This window comes from Gouania willdenowi, chromosome 6, assembly GCF_900634775.1.
Source record: "Gouania willdenowi chromosome 6, fGouWil2.1, whole genome shotgun sequence".
In the NCBI taxonomy this organism is placed as follows: Eukaryota; Metazoa; Chordata; class Actinopteri; order Blenniiformes; family Gobiesocidae; genus Gouania; species Gouania willdenowi.
The window spans coordinates 10917383-10944139 of record NC_041049.1 but is presented as its reverse complement, the minus strand read 5'-3'; the positions used below and the strand labels follow the sequence as shown (position 1 = coordinate 10944139).

At 37.9% G+C, this 26757-nt stretch overlaps 1 protein-coding gene across 2 annotated transcripts in view; it reads right to left on the bottom strand.

Annotated features, from left to right (window-relative positions):
• Positions 1 to 26757, bottom strand: part of plxna4 (plexin A4) — a 336809-nt gene that overhangs the window by 271313 nt on the left and 38739 nt on the right. For both annotated transcript variants that reach the window (XM_028449042.1, XM_028449043.1), the window contains exon 3: positions 7821 to 8003. In XM_028449042.1, the coding sequence (XP_028304843.1) occupies positions 7821 to 8003 (183 nt within the window). The remainder of the gene's footprint in view (positions 1 to 7820; positions 8004 to 26757) is intronic.

Genomic DNA, 26757 nt, shown 5'->3' with positions numbered 1-26757 from the left:
AAGAAAAACAAAATAGAAATAATAATACATGCCAAAGGGTAAAATTACCAATGTTCTTCATTCTTACCATGAGCCACCAAATCACATTTCTTGTATTGTTTAAACTCGACTTGGCAATTGAAACTATTCTGATTCTGATTCAACAAAGAAGGAAAACAGTGATGCTATTCTTATAATTTGTTCCCGGTATTCTCAGTGATATTACATCACTCCGCGAGACATTAATTTTTGGCCGAATTCAGATCTTTTCCTGTAAGCCCCAGAATAAACATCTGCCATTGTTTTTCCACAACGTTCCCTGCATAAAAACAGCAGAAATGTGTTGGGAAATCACTATAGCAGTGTTTTTGGAGGAAAACATTGGAAATCACAGTAAGAATAAAGTAAAACCACTTCTATGTCAACAGGACTCCACATCCCACAATGCAAAGCGTGAAACTTTTCTTACAATGTGTTTTTACAGTAGAGATCAAAAACAATTTCAGCCTTTTAGTTCTTTTTGTGTTGAGGAAACAATCTTTTATTTATTTGATCTACTGTATGTCTTTATTTGATAGAAAATGTGTGGGTAACACTACTTGAAGTTTTTTTTCACCTTTCGCCTTCATTTATCATCATATGTGTTTTACACATGTATAAAATTTGACCCATCTTTTTGGAGCAGTGAGCAAACACAATGTGGCGCCCGGGGGTTAAGGGACTTGCTCAACATCCCACAGAGATTCGAACCGATGACCGGCTGACATTACGCTGTCCTAACCCTACCCGATCCCACTAGATCCCTCTACCTAACCCAAAAAATGCCAACATAGCCCCAAAGGTGTCATAATTTAGCAAATGACAGTTAAAGGTAGGGATGTAACGATTAATCGTAAGGCAGTTAAAAATTGATACATCGATACTTTGACAATTGAATCGCAGTACTTTTTTACAGCAGAGGGCGCTATATATTTATCCCATCTCTTGTCCAGCAGTGTACCGGCGGGCGGAATCTGCTACTATTTTCTTTCTGGCCGCCTTCTACTCTTACATGTTACGGTTACATGTTACTAAATGATTCCTTACACCTTTAGAACCGGAAGAATATTTGTAATATTACGTGAATATCTGTAAAAGTCACGTTTTTCTATTAGCTCTGTTTTTTTTAAAGTACACTTGTTAAGGCACAAAATACATTTTCAGTTGCACTTTTAAAAAGAAAAATAACTATTATGCAGTTTTGCATTGTTTACTATAGAACCAGAATTTAAATTAATAGGCTTCTTCTTCATTTGTATTATTCCTTTATTTATTTCATTCAAGATTTATTTTTAGTTAAATTGCATTGTTTTGAAAAGTTTATCAAGGAATTCTTTTGACAATGAAAAATAAAAGGAAAATAATAATACAATATTTTTCAGTCATCATTTGACTACAGTCCCATTTTGTAAAATAAATCGTGAAAGAATCGTATCGTGAGCCCAGTATCGTGAATCGAATCGTATCGGGAGTTGAGTGAATCCCTAGTTAAAGGTACAGTAGACAATATTTTTTTGGCTTCTACTTCTGGGTGGATCATCTAGACTATTGGTCCTCCCAGTTGTCAATCATTCTGATGATATGTTTACGTAAGGACGTTGTACGTTTACTGGTGGCGAGTCTGACATGGGGGAAAAGTGCAAATCTTCTTTTGGAAGGTAAGCTTGCATCAGCGATGCCGACTCCACCTTGTAAACAGAGCTGTGCACGAGGAAAACTGGGCTTGTGCACGCTCTCTCGCGCACGTAGGCGTTCCCTCTTGAAAGCAGGTATATAGTGTTGCATGTGCAGAGGGCGTTTCTTTTCTAAACTTATAAAAAATCGTCCACTATACCTTTAATGACAGCCTTCATGACACCTTCTTCATGCTAATGATAGATAATGATAGTGTAATTTCAGCCTTATGTATAAAACTTCAAGTAAAGTGTAGCCAATGTTTGTCCTTAGGAGCTTTATTGTTATGAAAAGGTTAGTAAGACAACCATAGAATTTCTGAGTGACTTGACAACATCTTCCTTCTCAATGGGTAAGAGTGAAGCAAAGCTCACTGTTCAACAGACAGCAGTCAACAAAGTGAGGCTCTAATATTTCATGTTCAATCAACCTTACAGTCATGAGGTGGACAGGAATTGTCATCCAATACCTCACATTTTGCTGCTTTATAGAACGTATCAGCACAATGTCTACATTGTGCGCACCAATACCGCAGGAATCCTGTGGGAATTTAACACTCACAATATACTCTCAGATGTCCGCATGTTTGTATCGCTGCTGCTGCCTTAATATCGTCTATACATTCTATCCTGTGTGTGTGTGGAGCAGGCTGTGCTGCCATGGCAACTGACGTCTGAGCATTCCTCACTGTGTGCTGCTGCTGCGCTACACACATACACAAGCTCACACAGTGCCAAGGCAACTAGTAAGACTGCTGAGGAATACTTAGCAGTTGGGGGAGCATTGACATTCTGGGAATACCAGCTGAGTGCTGCAGCGGTTTAGACCACTTGCTAGGAGTGAATGGACCACTGGGTGGGGTTGTAATAGTGAACCGGACCCAGTGAACAATATAACAGCATGCATGCATGTTTGTGCTCCTGGCTTGAACAGCATTGAGTTGGTCGCATAAGAAGTTTGCAAAGGGGGTCAATGGCATAAACCACTGCCCATGCACACGCAGCCCACCCACTCTCAAGCATATTTCATCATTAGCTTTAAGCAGTTAATCCTCTGCTCCACTGACCATGGTTAAGCTCAGCCCATTTCAATAAGCTGCATCTGGTGCTAACCAACTGATCATACACACATGGACAAACGTGCACACGTGCACTGTGCAAGGGCACAAACCACCCCCAAAACATATGGGACTGGTCTACACCAAATTAAAAAAAAAAATCTCAATGAGAAGCTTTGATGTATAAATTTAGCTACAATACACAACTAGCAAATGATAATAATGCAGGTAAATCTTCTCTTTTTTTCCCCTTTCACTGAAACAATTTAAAACTTAAAGGAATTCTGACAGGAATTTATGTGTTAAGCAACATTATTAGGCAATAGATGATCAAAACTCTAATTGGTCCCTCAAGGTCCCTCAATTTGCCCATGAACATCCTAACTTGCAACCCTCACAGATATTTATTTATCAAATCTTTATTTATCTTACTTCACCGGGAGCAAAATACCCTCAATTTTGCTATTTTTGTTGCAGGTCACATTATCGTATTATTGATTTTGGCACTATATACACCTTGCCCAGGGACAATAGTTGAAAATGAGCTCTGTAGCTAATACTGACACATTTACAAAAAAAATCATTGATGTGTACTTTCACTGTCAAATAAACTAATAAAATATCTTAAATATTACATAAATACAACATTCTTACAATATTACATAGTTGCATTTCATACGTAAATCCTTCTGGTTAAAAAAAAAAGAGAGCTAAGAATCTGTTCATTAGAATGAATGCCACAGACAGACAGTGAAGGAGGAAAAAAAGGTAACTACGTATAGGTGGAGATAGGGTAATGAGGCAGTCAAGTCAGGGTACGTCGTACACAGCGTCAAACAGAAATTGACAGAGGTGGAAGTCAAAAGTGCGAGCTTGACCTTTCCATCCTCTACAGCAAACATTAACCATCCAGTGTTTAAATTGACCTGTTTCTCATGTCTTCTCTCCTCTCAGCCCTAAATGGCAAAACTCCCCAAGTCTCAACTCACTCCACCGCTTTGGAAAACCTACACCTTTGTGAATTCACCTTTCTCCATCAGTCTTCAGCTTCCATTCTACGCCAATACAATTCTTTCTGGGCTTTGGTTTTTTGTTTCTTTGATTTTTTTTAGAAATAGATTCAACAATTATTATACAGCAGCTAGTTCCAACCAAGTTATTTGATTGAACAAGAGACATCCCATGAGTGCTCATATTGAAATGATCAAATTCCAATGGTGCCATAGTAAAATCTAGGACAACTGAGTCCAATTCTGATCGAGATTTTGTTTCTTTTGCTTCACTGTCTATGTCAAGTTCAAGGTTAGCTGCTCATTGTATTGAGCGTCAATGCTCCCCCAACGGGATAGACAGAGAAGACATCCATTAGCACTTCTGCAGGTGGCTGACCCAATTCCTCACCATAACTTCCTGTTGCGCCCTCCCTCTAGTCTATGTCTTCATCTAAGTCTTCTTGGAGATAACTGGCAACCCTTGTGTGTATTTGACCTGCACAGGCTGTCAAATGGATCAAATTGATCATGACAAATGCCTGTATGCTTATCGCGAATATCATTCATTTGTGTCAACGTTGACGTCCGTCACTCTTGTGTTGCCGCCTACAACCAGATGACCAGAAGCTAAACCGAAGCCAACAGGGGGTTAAGGCTTTCCCCTTGACCTGCTGCTGTTCACTGACCTGCAGTAAATGGGTTTAAACCTCGCCAAGGCCCAACCTTTTATCTCCCTCACATCTCCATCTCCTCTTTAAGCTACAGACCAACGAGCACAGACAGGCCGACAGGAGACATATGGTGCATTCACTTCCAGTGGTGTGAGGTAGCCATCATAGAGCTTTCATAGGAACTCCACTCAGCCACAGGACACATAAGACAGACGAAGGCAAGAAAAGATCAAGAGAAAATGAAGAAAAAAATAACCAGCAGAGAGACAAAAACGGAGACAAAGGGAGGCAATCAAAGACGAAACGGAAGATTGAAGTAAAGAGTTGGAGAAAACAACACATTATTCTCATCAATTTATTACACTTATCCTTCCGCCCAGCTAACCTTTGTGATGTCATAGACGGAAGTCTGTAAACACTAACATTTACGGTAGCGAGCCATAACGTCACTCCATTAACGCCCCTCCATTCTCTTTTTATCGTAATGTTTAAATTCAATCAGATTTGTGTCTTAGTCACGAGATCATAAATGAGGCTGAAAATTTGAGTGAAAGAGTGTGAGACGAGACGTCCCGATCGAGAGGACAAGGAAGGGGTTGAGCGATGGAACAAGTAAGGTGGAGGAGTGTATATAAATCAACATCCATTAGCCGAGGGGTTATAAAGTCACTGATGAAGGAGGTGGACTGAAGCTCGGACTTTTTATTGTCTTGTTGTTGACTTTTATTGCCTGTGATGTCATCTAATGGTATACATTTAATGATAGGGGAGGAGAAGAATATACATCGGAGGGGAGGATGGGCTTGTAATGGGCCAGTGTGTGCTTTGTGTGCATACTGGCATTGATGCAGAGCAATTGATCACCTATAATCAAAGACCATGTGCTTCTAAGGGGAGGCCTCATCTGCACAAACCATATGTGCACAATTTCAGCTTCGTTTTTTTTGTTGAGCTTAGAGATGAATTTAGCTTAACCCCTGCAGACATTGTGCTGGTCTTAATGTATGGTGCAAATATTATGGAAAAAGACACAATATGATTAAAATGACTTTTTTCTTTATTCGATTAACAAAACCATCATCTAGAAACAAACAGAAGTTTGATAAATCATTCTAAAAAAATTTTTATACGTACAAATGACGCTGGCTGCTATAATAGTTAGTATTCATGCTGTTTTTCCATTTCCGCTGGTAAAAGGTGTCTGTAATAAGAGCTACTGAAAGTCTGAAGGAATAAATATAGAACTGAACCTTTGAACACTTGAAGCTGGAAATCAATGTTTGAATAGTCATGCATAATTATTAGGCACATGGTGCCTGATAATATTAGAAGAGACATATTTTACAAAATGTGGTTTTTAAGTGATTTCGCTATCAGATATTGGTCCGATATCAGCCATAACGTGTTTCGTGTTAAATCAGTCTGCATCTAAAATCTCAGATATAATATTGTTTTCATTGGATTTATTGAGATTATTTTTAAGGATCTTTTCTTTTCTTTTCATTTTCAGAACATTCTTGTGTTAAAATGTATGTAACGCATTGGTAAATAATAAATGGGTTCGTTTTTGTCAGACCTACCCTCATACCTACTGTTGCTGCCTATTGTTCTCTGTTTGAATAGTATCACTTCATCAAACCTGTTCTAACATCCCACACTACAAATTAACTAATAAAAGTATGTATGATTTGTGCTGATATCGCATCGGATTGATATCGGTGTCGTCCAATACTCAATGATGCAATAGCAACATTGTATCGGAAGTGAAAACGTTTTATTGAGACACCCCTAGTGGTTTTTGTAAAGTCAACTTAGGGGAAGTAATGCGGTAAAGGTTAATAAGAAAATACATTATTCTAAACTATTCTGAGCCAAAATGTAGTTTTACGACAACAACAAGAAACAAGCAGATATGAAGTAATGAAGCCAACTGATAGGTGACATATGAAAACAATGGCTTCTAGCTGTGGCTTCAGTGGTAACCATGGCTTAGTTCATCCACTCTATTTTTTTACATCCTTTATCTTCCATTGTTGTCATTCCCACTGTGCCCTCTCGCCCTCTCTTTGCAAAACATTCATTTTCTGAAAAGCCGTCTGTCTGACCTTCCTCCTGCTTCCTTCTCTCACTTCATCTCCTCTTTCAGTAATGCTAGGAAGCTCACTGGCCTTCCTGCCACCGGAATCAGTCTCAGTCATGGCACTTTAATATAAGTCTGTGTATGTGTGTGCAAAGTGAAAGTATACGAGCCACCGAGTTGTGTCACACACCTGTGAGCGATGCATCATCCCATTAGTTCTTAGAAAAGAGAGGTGCAGGCAGGGGATCAGATGGCCACAGCAGGAGTCTAATATAGCAGATAGCATGGTTCGCGGCAATGCTAAGCTCTAGTACCAGGGTTACCCTGGTTTATGGGTGCTTACTTCAGGTTTCTGTGTCATCCTCATGCAGGGATCGTGGATGTAAATGCAAGTTTTTACTGTAATGAAGAAAAATGAATAAATCCAGAACAACTGAGCGTTCACTCATCTCGCGAACAAGGTGTTATGCCTGTGACTTCAGTAACGTTTTGCTGTTTACATGGAATAGTTGTGGCAATTTGGTAAATCTATCCAACTCAACTCATAAATGACATCAGTTTACGCACCAGAGGCGGGGGGCTAGGCAAGGATAGTCTGTTTCTTACTAGGTGCTGTGGTTTGCAAGGTTAGTATGAAATCCTCATGAGTCAACAGCAGAAGAAGAACCTGAAGGTGTGATGTTGACATGTACCACTGCTTTCTATCAGCACACTTTTGGACCCGTTCATAATCAACCCGATAAATGATGCGTCTAATTATATTTTGATCTTATAATTTGCCTCCAGACAAAGGCAGAGATCAGAAACTTTGTCAAACAGACTCTGCAATATGCTGATCATTGCTGTCTATTAAGTTCTGCAACATGCTGATGTGTGCTACAATCTGTCCCCTAGGCTCTTTATTTTATTCAAGTCCAAAATGAAAGAAAACTACAGTGGATTCTTCAGTTACCGGGCGTATACCAGTGTGTGTGTGTGTGTGTGTGTGTGAAGGATACTGAGAGATACCAGATAGGCTTTGCTGAAGGGATATACCCCCAGAGGGATCTCTCTAGATCCTTTTTCCTCAAAACACATGCGGCAAACATCCACTGTCTCTCCACAGTAAAGTACACATACTTCCTCCACTCAGTCCTCCTCTTTTCCATGCATGCACAAACACCTCTGCCAAACTGTGAATACAGCGCACTCAGCCGGTTTGCCTGAAACACAATCTGTTCGAGTACTACTATCCATCCCCTGCTTCTGTATTCCCCAAATTCCAGCCCCAACTCAACTTCTAAACGAGTGAAACCAAATCTGCTCTGATCCATTCATTAATTCCTTACCTTCTTGACACGTCCGCTCTTCGTGCCCACAAAGACCAGCGAGTGGTTCTTGTAGACGTAGGCAATGACCGACGTCATTTTGTCCAGAGCGTCGGAAAAGAGAGGCTTCCCGTGCACCATCTCTGAGACGCCCAACGGTGCGTTCATGTCCAGCCCGCAGAAGTCATCGTCAATGGTCAAGAGCTGCAACAAAGGAATCAAATTAATCAGTATGACAGAACTCTCATCGGACATCTAAAGAAACACTTTGATTACTTTCTTGACGCACACAAAAAATCAGGTAAAATAGGAATTGAGAAATTAATTTATCTGCGTGTGGCTCTCAGGACATCAACAATATAATTAATCTTGGAAATGTGAAAATTCTAAAGAGCACATTAAAAACTGGGAGTGGAAACACCTGAATTTCGAAAAAAAAAAACACTCAAATATCGCTAAAAGGTTTTGACGCTGTCGTGAGGAGGAATTGCAAACATTTCGATATTGAAATATGTCGCAAAAGCACCATGGAAACACTTTTTCCGTAAATACACGCGACGTACCTGGTCACATGACCACTTCTCGCCGAGAAAACATGAAGCGGTACGTGTAAACAGAGGAGGAGGCCAGGACATTTCTAAGCATTATATTTAAAATGATTACTGCCACATTAGACATGAAACAACAAAGGAATAGGGAGTGTTATAAGGAGGTTTTGAGCGTCCGACTTCCTGCAGCAAAGTCTCGCGGAATGCGATTTCACAGAATTCACAAGCCTCCTGCCCAAAACAACTTTCAATGGAAACACGTTCAAAGCGCAACTATACTTTGTCCACATTTAGAAATATCACTTATTTTGGGATGTCTCTTGTCCAATCAAATTACTTGGTCGGAATTAACCGTTGTGTGAAAATTGTTGAATATATTTCTAAAAAAATCAAATAAACAATGGAAACCTAGCTAATGATTATCTGCTCTATTGTTCTTCATGTTATGAGTATGAGAGATAGTGGAAAGAGATTAAGATAAAGATGGAACTGACTGCAGTCAGGCTTAAGCTTTAGTTCTGTGCCAGAGGCTGCTTTGCGAGGCACAAGCAACTCCCCACTGTCCACCCTGTGCAAGTGTAGAAATGCCTGTGCAGCAAGTTTATCTGGTGAAGGGATTCAATGTGAACGACAGGGACAAAGAAAACAAAAAAGTGCTGCATTGATACTCATATCAGACCAACACAATGCACTGTCAAGTCCAAAAGATTTGGGAAAAAAGGAAGGATTAGAAAAAGATCTGTGAACATGATGATGTTCTCAAGCTTTTTGCAATATTCCACACAACAAAAGATATAGATATATATATATAGATGTATGTATGATTCATGCTGATATTGGATTGAAACCCCTACAGAGAAAACCACTCCCACACTACCGTTATTGGTTCTCATTAGTCTAGCATTGTGTTTGGATGGAATTAGGATTAGCCTGATAAAACTGCATGATAAATACATTTAAATGTTAAACTCTTGTTGTGGTGAGAAACAGTTTTAACAGGTAACAAAGCGTGGGTGTTTTTTTGCAATAGATGCATTGAAATAATGGTGAAGATGGTGAGTTTGAGCTGTGAAGTTTACACATGCTCAGTACTAAAATGGTTTATAAAGCTTGCATGAAAATGGATTCACAATTCAGATACTAATCAGTTTGTTCATTCATTCATTCAAAAACGTTCTACAACCTGGAACAGATGCTGTATAAAAACTGCCTATCCACCTTCATTCCCTCGTCATTCCAGATGCCTTTCCTGTTGCTATCTGGAATTTAAATATTTTACTATATTTCCAATTTGTGCTGGTTAGTCACAATATATGTAGCTACGGAATATAAGGTCACACTAGATTAAAAGACACATGCAATTACCTTCTGTTTGTCTGTTTTCATTGTACCACTTCAATGTGCATTGATTTAGCGAACTCTCCCAAGCAGGAGTCTACATTATGTCCTACAGGCTGCATTTCTACTGGTCATCAGCATCTTTGTTAGTTTCTAAATGAAAATGGAACATGCAGAGAGGACAATGGACTCAGGCAGTTACGGAAGAGGACATGACGGAGTGCCAATACGAAGGGAAATGTAACAAAGATTGATATCTGAGCAGAGAGAAAACATTGGAGTGGACAACTCACTCTCTCACTCCCTCTCTTCCTCCGACTCCTGACCATTCTCTCATGACCTTTTCAGAACGACTAGCTGTCAAGAAAGCACTCTCTGTCCTCCGAGCCATGCAGTGGCTCACTATTAGACTAATGGGGCTCCTAGGAGTACCAGGGTCACACTTTGGAGGGTCACCTCTTTACCATTTTTGAGGAACCAGTAAGACTTTCCCCATGTATTTATTACTTTTTGTTCTATCAGCTGCTCCAGTTCAAAGGTCAACGTTGTCAATCAAAAATGAATACATCGCAGTGTGAAACCTACACCCCGTCTTCAGCTCTTTTTGAACTATTTCTAATGACATGTTTCAACATCATGTTTTTTTCAGATTTGAATAAATCTCTTGCAAGTTATGATGCAAGACAACATGTTTCTCTTGATCGAAGAAATACATGTGTTTTATATCATGGATCGCCACTGACACAAGTTCTTTCTGCCTGTTGCCAATTATCTCTTTCCCTGCACTGTGTTGTGCAATTCTATGAAATGCACAGTTTTCCACTATTCTTCTGACTAACGTGACACATTACTAATTATGCTACCACCAAAATTTGACACTCGTTCGACACTAGACGAAATGCCCACAAAATATCAATGTAACCATTGACATTGTTTAGCACGGAGATGCTGCTGTCACTCCTATCATGTTTTATGGCTTCTTTCGTTCTTTCATCCTACATCTAATGTTTTTTTTTTCTTTTTTATAAGCCAAGGGGTGAATATTTTATTGCGTGTATTATCTTTTCTCCTTCTATTGGCCTTGGCTTTACAAGTTTCTGTAAAGAAAGAGCAAGAAAGTTCTTCAAGTTTTTGTTCCCAAAAATGACAACAAGCCCTGAGCAAAGTACGGTCCACTGGTCCCATGCCTTATAACTTCATTATACAAATGTTTTGTTTTATCACTAGCTGGTACAATCAGCAATGTACTTCTCCATATATATAGACAACTGGCCATGGTTACAGGATGCTCTTTAGTTCAGAAATAATTTTTCCGAATTAAATTATTCAAAATTAAAGTGTTAAACTGCTTCGTGTTTACATGGAAACAGTAATTCCAAATTGAGGTATACATGGAAAACAGGTTTATTTGGCTTCATTCGATTCTGCTTTAGGTCTAGGGGTTGGGAAGGCTCTGATTGGACAGGAGCGAATGTGACGTTATCACTTCTATCGGGTAAACCACACAACAAACATTAAGAACTGTTTTTACTTTTATTTTGATTGTAGTTTGGAAGCTGCAGCTCGACAATCACACGCGGTTTCACTTTCGTCGTGAGCAGGAGAGTAGAGATAGACTAGTAGAGAAGAGCGGCAGAAGACCGTACTTTGGTCAATTAAAGCCAGCGGTAAGTGCAACAGCTGCTCTACCTCCACTATACAGAACGTTGAGTTGAAGGAGAACTCTACAGTGAAGCTCTGTGGGTTTGGTACAAGGCTTCGTGTCCCCCAGTTAACCTGTTCCATTTGCCAATGTCCGTGTGAATGTCAGCATGTTTATGCTTCCGTCCATCCACTCTTTTCATGTCTTCTAAGGCTCTTATTAAATAAATAGTATCGGCTCGAGTTCGGGTAGACATCTTAGATTATGTCTTCAACAGTGCGTCATTGCAACAGGAGAAACATGCGCGGAACGACCGGAAATAATTTAAAACAAATGAAGCATTTACATTTTCAAGGGATTATTTAATTAAGACTTCAAATCCGAACAAACCAGCCACCTAATTCAGATTTAAGTTTAATTCGGAATTACATTTTCATTCGGAATTAAGTGTTTACATGATCAGTTTAAAGGGGATTTAACTTTTATTCTGCATTAAAGCGGAATTGGCCAGTCAAACCATTTGGATGTACTAAAATCATAAGCCTTCCTGTTTTAGACTGGCAGGTATGCTGCAGCAGAACAACAGCCAAAGAAAGATGGAAGGTCCCACCCTGAAAATAAAGGGACAAGAGAGCAGAGTCTCTGTATCTGGACAGAGGCCAGGCAGGGAGGCAGAATCAGGTCACTCTCAGCCGTATCCATCTCTCTGCTTGTGTCTGCCAGCCAGCACGAGCACAAAGGGAGCTCTCTTCTGGACTGTGCAGAGGGATCAGCAGATACAAACTGGAGGAGAAAAGAGCAGGCGGCAGGGCTCGCTCGCGCTAAAGCAACAGAGTTTCTCAATGCGATTAGTGGATTGAAAGAGATATGCAGCACAATGTTCTCTGATGTATGGCCTAAACTGGACTCACTGTTGTGACGGTCTATTATGCTGGCTGTAGGTTCACAAAAGTTAATGACATACGATTAACAACGGAGACATTTGACTTAATGCCATTAATTACCCATTGGACGCTACAAAATGACCGCTTCTAGGCTTACCAACGATACCTTTCTAATCACACTATACTGTTTTTCCTGTGGTGTATTCTTCAGGCATTCCCTTTCATACAGTGAATTAATCATGGCCTTAAACCACAAAAGACAGCAGTTACTTGTTCTACTGCTGACTTATGAGAGACTGCATGTGGAAAACCCTCTGTTTTACTAAAAGAAATCTGTCCAAATAAGAGGAAATGTCGGTTACTTGTGTCAATGAACCACTGAGACATTCAGTATTTTCTCCTCGCTTGCTCGGTTCAATGTGTCACCTGTCAAAATGATCGATTTATAATGTTAACATTTACTTTCTCAAGAACTAACCAGAAACCCTAGACAACATTAAGCCAATGTAGTAGAACTGTGTAACTGTATAGGTTTCCTACCTGCACTGGTGGAGAATAAAAAAGTAACTGCACATAAGTGCTGTACTTCAGTAGTATTTTTGAGTATCTGTACTATGAAAGTGTAAGCTTAACTTAATCAGAGGGAAAGACATAAAAAGAGAGGACAGAGTTACACACTGGTGAAGGACAAAGAAATAGGGAAGAGGAAGTTAGGGTGGGACAATAGAAGGAGTGATTGACGCTAAGCTATTTTGATTGTGATGTTTGCTAAATAAAAGACACACTGGACATTGCATTTCATTACTACTAAATATACCTCGTCATGCTAAAATTTTACCAGAAATATTTTTTTTGTAAATGGTTGTATTAATGAATACAGCTGAGTTTTTTAAATTCACTTATTGTATGTGGTTTTATTAACACAAGCCTTAATGTTATGGTAGTTAATAAAACCGTTTTATTCTATTTTTTTATACTACAGTATAATAATAATAATTAAAAAAAACATGCAACAAATTGTGTCAGTGTTTTTTTTTTTTTTAATTTGCAATTACAATGAGGAAAATTATGTCGGAGGCTTTTATTTTTATTTTTTCATTTGTCTACACATGCTGTCAAAGGTCAACACTACAAGAAGTGCAATCATGAGACAGCAATGCATGTTTTGTTATTGCAATAAAATGAATTGATTTATTTTATTACTTTAAATTGAGATTCTTATGCAAATACTTCAGTACTTTCGCTTAAGTCATATTTTAAAAGAGCTAATTTGACTTACTTAATTTCACTCTAATTCTAAAATGGTATTAAACTTTATGGGTGTACTAGGATAGATACACCTTTTTACTAATTTACATCAAATTAGCACCAAAATGTGTAACCTATTGGACTTTGTGGTATATTTGATAAAAGTAAATTTAACCAAAAAAATAAGCTTTATTCGTAAATTGAATGTTTTATTTTCAGTTACAACAGAAACCATTGCTGATAAATCAGGCAAAGTTTTGCAGACAAAACAATGCACAACTAATAAAATCAATGAGCAGAACCAAATTAATGATCCAAATTTAGACTGAGGCGGACACCAGCCAGCACGGGATAAGGCGAAGGAAGCACAAGCCACTTGTTTAATCACAGAATAATGATATTGTGATGGATTTTGACCTTTAGCAAGTGGTATCGTGTATGCAGATTTAATTAGCGAGCCAGCCAGCAAGCAGGATAGCGGATATGTGGATGGAGTGGGGTGAAGTGGGGAGGGATGGGTGTGTGTGTGGTGGGGAGTCGGTGGGTAGTCTGAATGAGGATGTGGCCCAGACTGACTCATCATCAGCAGTGGCCAGTCTCTGATTGTACTCTGCAATCAGGCAGACAGAGAATAGACAGGACTGGCACCAGGGAACATCATCATTCATACATTCAGAGGAAGGAACTGTCCAATGCATGAAAAATAAAGATCCAGGAGTAAATACAAAGATTGTCATAAGACGTGAGCTTCTTTAAAGTGAGGAATGAAACAAGGAAAAACAAAAAGAAGGTTTGTGCACAATGAAAGTGTTTAAGAGAGTGCTTCTCAACCTTTTCAGCCCACAAACCCCAAAATAAAGGTACCAGAGACCGGGGACCCCCACTGTACTTGAAAGTGGTTGGACACAGACATGAACATTGAAGAACAGTCATGTGGAGACAGGACCATCTATAAGGGAGAATAAAGGGGAGAGCTTTTTGTGACCCATCCATAAAGTCAGCAAAATGATGGTCCATTATTCTATGAATCTGTGATAAGCACATTTATTCATTGATATGAATAATATCCACTGTTATCCATGAAGTTTAATATCACCTTAAAGATGTAAATCCTTGTTTTAATCAGAAAAAATGGGTTAAAATTGACCAAAAACGGTGAAATGAGATTTTAAAAACAACAGAAATTTGTTAAAAGTTGAAGATTAGAGTTGCCAAAAACAGACAGAAAAAGTGGTTAAAAGGGTCAAAAGGAAGGAGAGTTTGAGTAATGTCATTTAAAAAGTAGGAACAATTAGTTTAAACTGGCAAATAATGGGCATCGCAAAATGTGAATGTAGTTAAATTGACAAGAATGAGCATGAAATATGGTGAAAAGAGGTTAAAAGTGACAATAATGGGTCAATATGTGCAACATGAGGTGGAAAAGTGTTGGAAAGGGTTTTGAAGGTCCGAAAATGTCTTGAAAGTGGAAAAAAATGTGCAGAAAAGGCATTAAAATTTGATGGAGAAGTGACAGAAATGGGAGTAATGTAGTAAAAATGCATTAAAAGGAGCAAAAACATGACAAGTTTGGAGTTGCAGAAAAAACGCCCAAAAACGGGTTCAGATTGTTCGGAAAAAAATATTCTTTGTTTCTTGACGGCGTCTGGCGGCCCCCTCCCAGTGTCTCGCGACCCCAAATGGTGTCCTGACCCCAAGGTTGAGAACCACTGTTGTAAAAGAACAACAGAAACATGGTAGAATAATCTAATTAATTGGAGTGAATTTAGGACGTGAAGTCAATAGCACATGACAAATGTGAAAGAACAGCCCGTGGCATGTTCGTTAATGACATGTAATTAATGATCATTAACAGAAGGGATGAAAAGATGGCTGTAGTCTGTCAGAGGCTTAAAGTCGACCTTGTCATTATCAAGTCAATGCTTAGAGGTATACTGTAGCTGTGGAGGGCTTCGTATCCTCTGTTCTTGCAGGAAGAATTCCAAACAGGAAAAAAATGAAAATGGCAACACAGACTGAAGGGAAGGGATGGCAGTGATTATTATAAGGTGGAGGAATATGAAATCACGGGAGGCCAGTCGTGAATGGAGGCTCAAAGAGAAGAAAGCGGGCGAGTAAATTTACCGCCAACCTGCCGTTTTTGTTCTTCTGTTTTTTTTCTGCTGACACGAGGAAACATGGACATTTTTTTTTTTTTTTTTTATAGGTCACATGCCACTTCACAATGATCTATGGATGCAGCCCCTTTGCAGACTTATACTGTTGAGCACGCATTATGTGGCTCAGCCAAGCATGGCCGTTTGGGAAACAGAATGCACCTGCACGCTGCTGCACCCCGCTTCTCCATCTACTCTCGCTCCCGTTTTATCGCTCTTCCATCAATGCTTCTTCCTCTTTTTACATCCTATGCATTACTTCCTTTAAATGAAACCTCTTAAAGATGCTGTGATTTACGGACTTATCCCATTTCTGTGTTGTGACTGTGAAAACCCCTTATTTTTACATTTTTTTTTAGGATTTTGGTCATAGGCGGAGTATGAATTTCTTGCCATTTAAGTAGAATTAAATACATAGAGCAAGGGTGTCAAACTAATTTTAGTTCAGGAGCCAAATACGGAGCAGTTTGATTTCAAGTGGGCCATCGAGTTTACGCTGGAAAATGATTAATTTATACATTATTGTGCACTAGTTTGCACTTTTTTTTATATATATATAATACTAAATATGGAAAAAACCGACAATATCCAAGCAGTAAGTGAAAGATAAAATCAGTCCTAACAGGGTCTTCACTTTAAATTTCCTAGATTTTGTGACCAATTTCTATTCAATTAAGGGAAACATTATGTCACAATTTGAGGAAAATTTAAGGATTTTGTAAGAATTTTGAGTTTTTTCAACTGTGACTGCCATCATGTGATATGAGCACTGGGAAACCTGAGTCCATGCAAATATTGTTGAGTTTCATTTTACGGCTGCAATGATTAGTCGACTACAAAAATTTGTCGACGCAGATTTTATAGCGTCGACGCGTCTTTTAATCTTGTAAATGAATGATAAAATCCAGCCGTGGCCGCTTCCTGCCCAGCCCTATCTCAATCATTATTTTCCCAATCTTTCATTTCTAATCACATGCCGACAGTCTGTCCTTCAAATAGGCTTTATTAGTGTGTGTGCACGTCTGAAAGCATGTTCAACTCTGTGACATAGTGTGGTGTTTATTCTAAACAGTTTCAGTTATTATCAACTATGTGATTTGGATAACATGAATTAGACATTTCTTAACTTGTGAGGATTCTTTTAAACAAGATGTTGTTATTTATTCTTTTATTTTTTGGACTTGATTAAGTAAAAGTTACTCTGTGATTGGATTAAACCTCGTTACCTCCACAACCTGCAGGTTAGCTATGTTCAACACAACTTACACTTTAAGTTTGTGATAATTCATTAATTCATGATTTTATTGTGATTTCAATTATATTTTGTGTGTTAAATATAACAACTACACGTTTTATGTCATTGTTTTAATTCCTCTCTGTAAAACATGCTGTTACAGTACAACAGGGACACATTCACAGGTGGAAGGATTTAAACAGGTGCGCTAAAAAAGCAGTCCAAAATATGCGCTTCAAAACAGAAGAATAGTCACGACTAGTCTATTAATCGAAAAAAATCATTAGTTGCAGCTCTAGGTTCATTTACACAATGATTCATGTTTTCTCTCTCGTTTTTACTTTGCTCCAAAGGGCCAGATTTGGTCCCCGAGCCATGAGTTTGACACAGACCATCTCGAAATTCGTGCTAACCAGTAAATTTTGTTGTAAATTCATGATAAAATCACTTTCTGCTTTGTTTTTTCCTGCAGTACCATACATGATCTGCTGGGCGCAGTGTTGCTTCACCATTTACATTGTGAAGAAGAATTGAGCAACAGAAGAACCAACCTAAAATCTCAAAAGTTTGGGACCATTTCAAAGAAAACGTATACTACACACCTGAGGCAGAACTAACATCTGTGACATGAAAGAGCAGCAGAAAAAAAATTATCGCCTCAATAACATTTCAACGTGGTTGAAAGGAAGACAACGGTCACGACTCGCGCGCCAAAAAATAACTTGTAAAAGAAGAATTTATTTGTAAAAGAAGAATAAATGAATAAATAAATATAAATAAAGAATAAATAAATAAAATAAATAATAATAACTGAATATAATCAAACAATAAAAATAATAATAAATATATATTCTTAATAAAAAAACACAAATTCTTAATATGGAATAAATAAATTCTTCTTTGTAAAATAAGAATAAATGAATTCATATATATTTTGTACAATCTCTGTGGTTTACGCCATTTAAAATATTTACATATTATGTACATTATATTAAGAATTGTATTTTTTTTAGATCACTAAGAGGGGGGGCAATACTCCCCCTGCTCCCCGCAAACTCTGCGTATGATTTTGGTGTTAAAAAATATTCAAACTCAAAGAAACCTTTGTTCCAAATTTGAAATAAAATTGTATGAAATAAAAAATGCACAAAGCACAAGACTTTATATCTTCAGGGAATCAATAATTGATAGTTTGCTACAAGCTTTCTGCCCACAAACAGCCCCTACTACTGAAGACAATTTCATGAAAACGGTCACGTTGTTATGAGCTCAAAAGAAGAGGTTATTCACATTAGGTCACAGTCGGTTCTATCAATATCCAAACGTGCGTGTGTGCGTGACATATTGGCCCGTACAGCCAGGCTACTCTAATGAGCACAGGGGACTGTTCATCTCCCCCCTAATTGGTGGGAAAAAACACATCATGTTGGAGATATGACAATATTTCAAAGGTTGAGTAAGAGGGGAAAAAAAGATAGTGGAATAGAAGGCGAGGAATGGGGAGGCATTGATAGAGAGGAATATACTGAATGATTAAGAGAGGAAGATAAAGAGGCATGGCCTTAAAGCGAGGCCTCGCTGATCAAAGTTCCTTCAAACAGTGGCAGCTGACATTATGACATGCTCCCTGCTATCTGCAAAATATTCATGCGTGTGTGTTTTTTTTTTGTGTGTGTGTGTGTGTGTCTAATGTATCTATCGAATTGTCCTTGGAGAGAAACCTTGTGGGTTTTGGTTTGTTTTTTTGGGGCGAGAGAAAAGAAACAAAAGCCGTGTTTTTCAGGCGATTGCTGCTGGTTGAACTGCAACAGGACACTGGCCCGTGCAATCAGCATCCTGAGTCTGACAATGAAAACGATTGCCATGATAACATGAATCTGTTTAACGCAAACCAGCCACTGATGGTGCAATCAGACAACTGGAACCACAATTTTGAAAGGCTTGTGTTAGATTTACCAATCAAATCAGTTAGAATCAATAGCTGCCAATTCAAGGTCAACGTGTCATGTTCAGCATGTCTGATATATCTTAGCTTATAAAAACCGTTTCTGTTGCGCCCCCCCTTTGAGGAATGAAAAATTCTCAGGGCCCACCATCGTGACGAAAAAGGGGTAAGAAAAAAAAGTGACTTTTTGGGAAAAAATTCTTCAAATCTCACAAAAATAATACATTTGCCATTGCATATTATAGAACAGTAATAAAGTTAATACATTAATAAAGTGCAAAAAAAAAAAAAACATTCAATTACGTGGCATAACACAAGGATTAGTTGTGCCATTAAAAGGCTTTTAGCAAGTTTCAAGAAGATGCGTAATAATAACAACAATGTAATAACTAGACAAACTACATTTCTCGAAGAAAATGCATAAGCAGGATGCATAAGTTGAGCCCCTCGGAGTCACAATAATGCTGCATTCACACCGAATGCGTCCTCTGCGGCACCGGACGCATCTGCCGCACAAAATGTACCCCAGGGTCCGCAGGATCAAAAAATGTCCCCAATCACTTCATATGCGAGTTTGAAGCGAAGCCCCGCCCACCAGCGACACATCCCACTCTGTGAGTTTTACTGCCTACTGAAGCGAGGAGCTGCGCTCCTTTTTCTCCTCTCATAAACATAAACCACCAGTGAAAAAAGGCGGTGTGATTAGCGGCTAATGCTATGCTAGCTCAGTGCTACAGAGAGAACTTTTACCTGCTACTACCACCTCCTAATCCTTCCCAGTCCGGTCCTGGTTATAAAGGCCGTGTCATACAGCTCCAGGTGGTCACACACAGCTTCTACTCCATGGTTGAATGGGTGAACAGATCGGTGTCCGTGTTGACGGCCTGACGTCATCGCCAACAAAGACTCTGATTGGCTTACGTCATGCGAAATGGTCGCAGGAGTTCAATATTTTCAACTCTTGTGAATGTGCGAATATGCATAAAATCGGGAGCTGTTCTAATATGTTTGAATTGGAACATTTTTAATTTAATTTTGCCATTTCATCAACAACGGTTAAACTAACCAAAACGACAGAAGATAGCGAGAGTGTCCTTAGTATTCTGTGCGCTGGCGTAGCCTAGTCGGTAAAATTTGACTAATTTTGGGGAACGAGGTATCGGACAAGATCTGTTCTATAATAATAAAGCAAACAGAAAACAACAGTTTAGATGTTATGCACTAATTACTGCATTTTTAAAATATTTAGAGGCCATAAGTGGCTAGCTCTTCATAAGAAAAAAAAATACTAAATACTTCTTCATGTCCAAAAGTGGCAAAATAGAACTAGACAAGACCATAAAGTGCTATAATTTTCTAACATCTAATAAAGCATTTAAAATACAAGTATAATTCTAAAAAAAAAAAAATGTGTTTAATGTCCTATTCACCCTATGCTGGTGGTTTATTGAGTAAACAGATTACTGACAAGAAAAAAGTATTTCATCCAGCTACTAGGGCTGAACGACTAATTGCATTTGCGATATTATAGCAATATCATAAAACGCAATTTTATAATCGCAAAGGCTGCAATTTTTTTACATTTTTTAATTTAATTTAATTTTTTTTATTTTTTTACCTGTCTTGTACTGAACTGTTAAGTTCAGAGAGTATTTAAGAAGTGCAAATGTTTACATGTTTCATGAAACATGAAGTTAGTTAGATATGGTGAAGAGGTAAAGCCACACATTTGTTTGGTTTATTGTTGTAATCTGTGCCTTAAAATGTATATTTTATATTTATTTAAAGTTTAAATGAATCTGAAATTGTTTGTTATGAAACACTGATTTATTGCTTGTGTTCAGTGAAAAATACATGACAAGTGGCCCGTGAAAAAATAATCGCATATTAAATCGCAATCGCAATATTGAGGAGAAACGCCAGATTCCCAGAGCGCTCCAAAGTTCTGAGATTCCCAAACCAAAGCATTATTGGCCCCTTTAACATCTGAACAGCTAAAGCCGCTTTTCTCTGGTGACATTATTTAAATGTTGATTTCTTTACATTCAACTTTAGTTTTGTTTTAAGAGTTTTTGTGTTTGAATTGCAACCAGAATAGCGTTACCAGACGGAGATGATTAATTATTCAATATAGATTCTCACTCAAACTTTTTTGCAGTCTGAGTTTCGTCAGAGTTGTTTGATTGAAATAAGAACCCGTCTCCATTAAGTCTTTAGCTTTCCCGCTCCTTGGGGGAGAGTAAAAAAAAAGGTTGATCTTGTGTAAGAAATGTGTAATAGTTGTAATAGTGTGACTAAGCCTTTTTGTATTTCTCAATTAGTCTGTTTTTAACACTGGACCCCAGAAAATGGTCAATTCCTTTAGTGTGGAGTTAGTTTGAGCAGCAGCTCCTCACGACTGATTTGTGATACCGATGTTTCCAGTCATGCATCATTTAAAGCAGCAGAAGAATTTATCCTAAAGTGATAACCAAAGATTTCTTAAAATCAACAACAGTTTATTACAAAGGAGATTTATGTGGATTAAGCAAACAATATATTCCTTTGTTTGCTTAACTAGCATTTCAAGCATGTTCATGGTCACAATTCACATCTTCAATTTGCTAATGCCTACATTATAGGCTGTTGTACGCTTGATTTATCAACAAACTGAGTGGATAAGCGTCTGAAAATTGACTTTGATTTACGCCGTTAACATCAACTCCTCTCTATCTGCTTTAGATGTGATCAAATTACAATTTATCATTTACAGCGTTAGAACTTTATCACACACAGTGTTGGTTTTGACAGCGAAATCTGATTTACTTTTGGTCGTAATCTTTGCACTAAAATGCAACTTAGTTTTAGTCACAATTTAGTCATCAGAAATAGTTCAGTTATAGTCTATTTTTAGTCAACAAAATTACAATATGGTTTTAGTCAATTACGTAAATCTGTTACTGATATAATCGATTAAAATTTAAATATTTTTTGAAGATTTAATTACCATTTATTATTAGTAAATTCAGACATGTTTGATGTGATTAATGCGGTTCCCAAACTTTTTCTGCTGTGAAATCCTTTGAAGAATAAAAACTCTCTGGACCCCCAATCGTGACAAAATAAAAATAAATAAATAAAAATGGGCAAAAATATATATTTGACTTTTTTGAAAACATTTTTTTAATTTAGACTATTTTTCTTTAAATCTCTTTTAAAATAATTTCAAATTTGCAATCACATTTTTTTTAGAACAGTAATAAGGTGCAAAAAAAAGAAAAAATTAAATATATTTAGTAATTTATTTTCTTAACATAACTTGCAAAGAAAAAAACTTTTTTCATACATTTTCAATATTTTTCATGCTCAAGGTTCAGCAAGGCCATTCTAGCGCCCCCCCATCCCCTGTCATGACGTCATGCTCTGATAGGGGGCACGCCCCCCAGTTTAGGAACCACTGGATTCACGCATAAAACCACATGATCACAAATTCTGATTGTATTTTGTCACATGACAGAATTAGTTTTTCTTAGTTCATGAAAATATCAATATATTCTGATATAGTTTTTGTTCACATGTATTTTTTTAATTAGCCACAGTCCTGTTATTGTCACTTAAAAAAATTGTGATAGACCGATTCATTGGCCGGCCAATAAAATCGGCCGATTTTTGCGTTTTTTAGGTGTATCAGCATCGGCCGATGTGGGCTGCTCTATTTACAGAGAGCAGAAATATTTTTTTACTTCTTCTTGTTCTACATCACCTGTTTTTAAATTTGTTTAATATTTTTTTTTACTTGTTGTTGTTCTACCTTAATTTCAATAAAAAAAATGAGACTCGTATCATTTGTTATTTTTTATGATCTAAATTGAGGGAGCAAAAGTAGTATTATGAATTTTATGTTTTGATAAGCGCATTGAGATTACTTTGTTTTAAATTGCGCTAAACAAATAAAGTTGAATTGAACTAAAAATAGTATTGGCTCCAAATATCGGCTCAAGAAAATTGGCAGTCAGCATCGGTCATCGTCTAAGACTGATGGAGAAAAAAAATCGGCATCGGCATTGTCGAAAATGTTTAGTCAACAAAATTGAACTGATCTCTACCTTTTAAAGCCACTTTATCAATTCTCACATTGGCCATATTTACAAGTGTGCTGGCACATGAGTGTGTGAGTGGTTATGTGTGTGTGTCACAACTCATCTATCTCCTGCAGAGTCCACCGTCACTTCTTCAGCAGGCTCTAATTTATGCGCTGGTGGTGGCGCATGCTGAAATGGCATCATTTCTCAGCGCTAACCCCTGTGTGCTCCCTCGCACTTCCTTTCCCCCGGTGACAGCTCCACCCCAGGCGTGATTTATCAGGCCCTCAAGCGGCAGACAAAGGCCGCCCCTGGCACGTGTGCCGTGCCAGAGATGGATTAATAGATAAACACAGGAATTCCACAACCAAACACAAGAGAGGGTCAGCCTCATAATTTCCCAGCGTAGTGAGTGATGAAGGTCAGAGTACACGCTCCACGCTGCCACATGATGAATAAAAAAACGCGATCGAGATCTGTTCATCAAACCACTTTTAGAAAAACGCGTGGCTGCATAAATTCTCAGCTGCGGCCATTGGCAACTAAAAGAAGTGTCCTGAGTGTCCACTTAAGCACAATATTACACAAATCAATTTTTATATCAGGGCACTTTAACTTCTCATTGATTCAGGTTTTTAGTAGACTCTGGGTATAGTTTTGTGACATTTACTAAATGTTTTCTTGCTTAATTAAATAACGCAACAGAGTGCTGTAATGTAGTGATATAGTAGTTTTTTCTTTGACAGAAACTTCTGACCGTGAAATAAACCATTATTTATTTATATAATAGATCACGGTAAGTAAAAACACGTTAAAGCAGTGATGGGCAACTTTGATCACAATGTGGGCCACAAAAATGTGAAACCCCTCAAACCCGAGGGCCACAATATAGCAATATCAATTTGGCATTAGCATAAGGACCACCCTAAAATAAGAAAATAGTTTGACCAACTTAATTGAATTGTTTCAATTGGGAACACCTAAATGATTCAAGTTATGTGAAATTAAGTTAAGTTAAGATGAAACTCAATTGATTTAAGTCACATTGACTATGTTTTGCATTAGTCCAACTTAAAATGAAGGCAAGTCAACTATAAAGCTGATATCAGGAGTTTCTGAGAAATCTATGTTCATGTATGATTCTTTTGAAATGCAAAAAATTACCTAACTAGTCTTTTACTATGGTCTACTGTCGCTAGTCATTCATATACATTAATGTATATAAATCCCTCCTTTGTCCTATAGACCCCGATACAAATGGAAACAATCGCCGACTGCGTCCAGCCAATAGGCTTCAACTTCCTGTTTTTGAGACTGTCAATCAAAGTGAATGCGGAACTGTGCACGGAAACAAGGTCGCGCGTCACAACAGCAAACAGGTAAATATGATTTTGGCTCTTCCCTGACCCATAGACCAATATCAATGCGACCCGATGCGACCTTATCATGTTCCGCGATGCATGTGCAGAAAAGTAGAGGCGTGGCTTCTGGTAGATTGGGAGAGGCAGCGGGAGGAAGTGAGGCTGTTTAGGGCGGGACATCGAGACTTTCTCAGAAACTCCAGATATCAGCTTTAAAGAAACTTAAAATTATTCAGTTGTTCCAACTGAATAATTTGTATAACTTAGAAATAAAATACTGCTCCTTCCTACCCTGATACCATCTTTTCATTTCTTTTCCTTGTGCCCCTTTGAGGCTGCAGCACAAGTTTGGGGTAAAGTGCCTTGTTCAAGGGTCGAACCAGAGACCCCCTGGTTGGAAATCCACTTGCGTAACCATTAGGCCACCAAAATCATTGTTTAATGACAAGTCATTTTTGTAGTTACAAAATTGAAATTTAGTTTTAAGTTGGCAGAAAATATAAAACTAAAAAAAAAAAATCAGATTTTTTTTCCTACAGAATCTCTGGAAAAGGTGGAGGTGTCATGTTGTCAGACACAGCATCACAACAAACCTTATTGATTCAATAGCAGGTTTTAGACTTCCTTCACCTATGCAGAAATCTAAATAAAACTCACTCAGAACTGAAATACAAGATGAATACAGGGAGCAATAACACGTTTAGTCTGTTTTTGTTGCTATTGTGCATATCTGGTTATTTTGCATGTTGTCGCTTTGTACATTTTTTGTTCTGCTTTTTGTTTGTTGTTGTTTCGAGTCATTTTGTGCATTTCTGGAGTCATTTGTGTTATCGTTTTGTTTATTTTTCTGTTATTTTCTTAGATGTCTTCTGAGTTTTGGAGTGAATATGTGTATTTTTGTTGTCCTTTTATGCATTTTTTTGTAATTTTGTATGTTTTTTGAGTAATTTTGACTATTTTCGCAGTTCTTAATGTTTTTATTGTAATTTTGTGCATTTGGGGCCCGCACAAAATCAAAACGAGAGCCGCATGTGGCCCCCGGGGTGCCAGTCGCCCATGTCTGCTTTAAAGCATCGGTCTATGGCTATCCCATAATGCAGTGCGTGAAACTTTTCAAACAAAGTCAATGTTAAAGGTCAAGATCAAAGTGAACTTTTGACCTTTTGACTTTTTACATCTTTTTTTCAAGCAAATGATCTTCTATTTACATTTCCTGAGGCCTTCACTGTGTCTTTATCTGATAAAAAGAAAAAAAAAGATCGTCTTACGGTCATTACAGCCTTTTAAAAAAGACTAGTTGATTGGCTTTGTTTTACACTCGGCCATCAAAGGCATGGAAGCAGCTGCGAGGCTATAAACACTCATTCTCTCACTCTCTACTTTTTGACTAATCTACAAACAAAACAAAACATTTTTACTATTATTTTCTCTTATTTCCCAGCAGCAGTAGCATGAATTATTTAGCACTATACTTGCTATGTAGAGCAAGACAATAAAACCAAATGTATTCTGATTCTAAGATAACTTTCTACTTCTTCAGGTTCACGGCTTCTCTTTATTATTAAAGTAATGTGAGATGAGGAGACAACAACGCATTAACCGGCTTTGGCTGCCAGTGAAGGTGGCCTTACAAATGCAACTCCTGTTTTAACCTTGTTACTTCTTTTTTTTTTATAAGCACAAAGTGAGAAATCAAATGAACTGAATTCACTGAATTAGTAATGCTGGTAAGGCTAAAAGAATTATGGTAATTTGGCTGCGCTGCATTGTTTAAAGGGTGAGCGGATGAAAAGAGGCAGTGGATGGTTAAAGTCGCATCGTAATAGGTTGAAGCATGAACCCACCATACGACTCAGCCCTCCTGCAGCGCACCAAGGCTCATTAAAGTAACATGGGGAGGAGCGTCGTAAACTAATTTCCCCTTAGAGACGGTCACCTGCAATGTCTTTTACATCACGTATGAATAAATCAACCAGGATTCTGTAACGCCAGACGTGACAGTATACTGTAAATAAGCTGCCATTGTATCTGAAAGATTTAGTAGGGGCCAGGCATCGTTATACTAGGGATGTGAATCTTTGGGTGTCTCACGATTCGATTCGATTCCAATTCTTAGAGTCACGATTCGATTCAGAATTGTTTTAACCAATTCTCGATTCAAAAATTGATAAAATGCATAGTGTGTTAAGGCAAATTATGGCATCAAAACAATACAGTTTGTATAAGATCATTTTAAATAAACTGATTCGAATGATGATTAAGAAGAAAGCTAACATTTATTCATGCTAAACAAATAAAAACACACTCCTTGTGCTGTCTTTGTAATACATTGTAAGTTGGGGTCGCTATTGTTTCCTGGTAAAATCGTGTCACAGACTGTAAAGGTCTGTGTTAGTTTGTGTGTTTTGGCCTCACTCTGTTGCCGTAGTAGTCGGAAGTCGCCATCTTGAAAGCCCATGACCTACTAGTCTCTACTAAGTTCTTGTATTTTCGGCTTGAAAAAACGTATGCTTGTGAGTATGTTTAAGTGTGCTGTTTAAT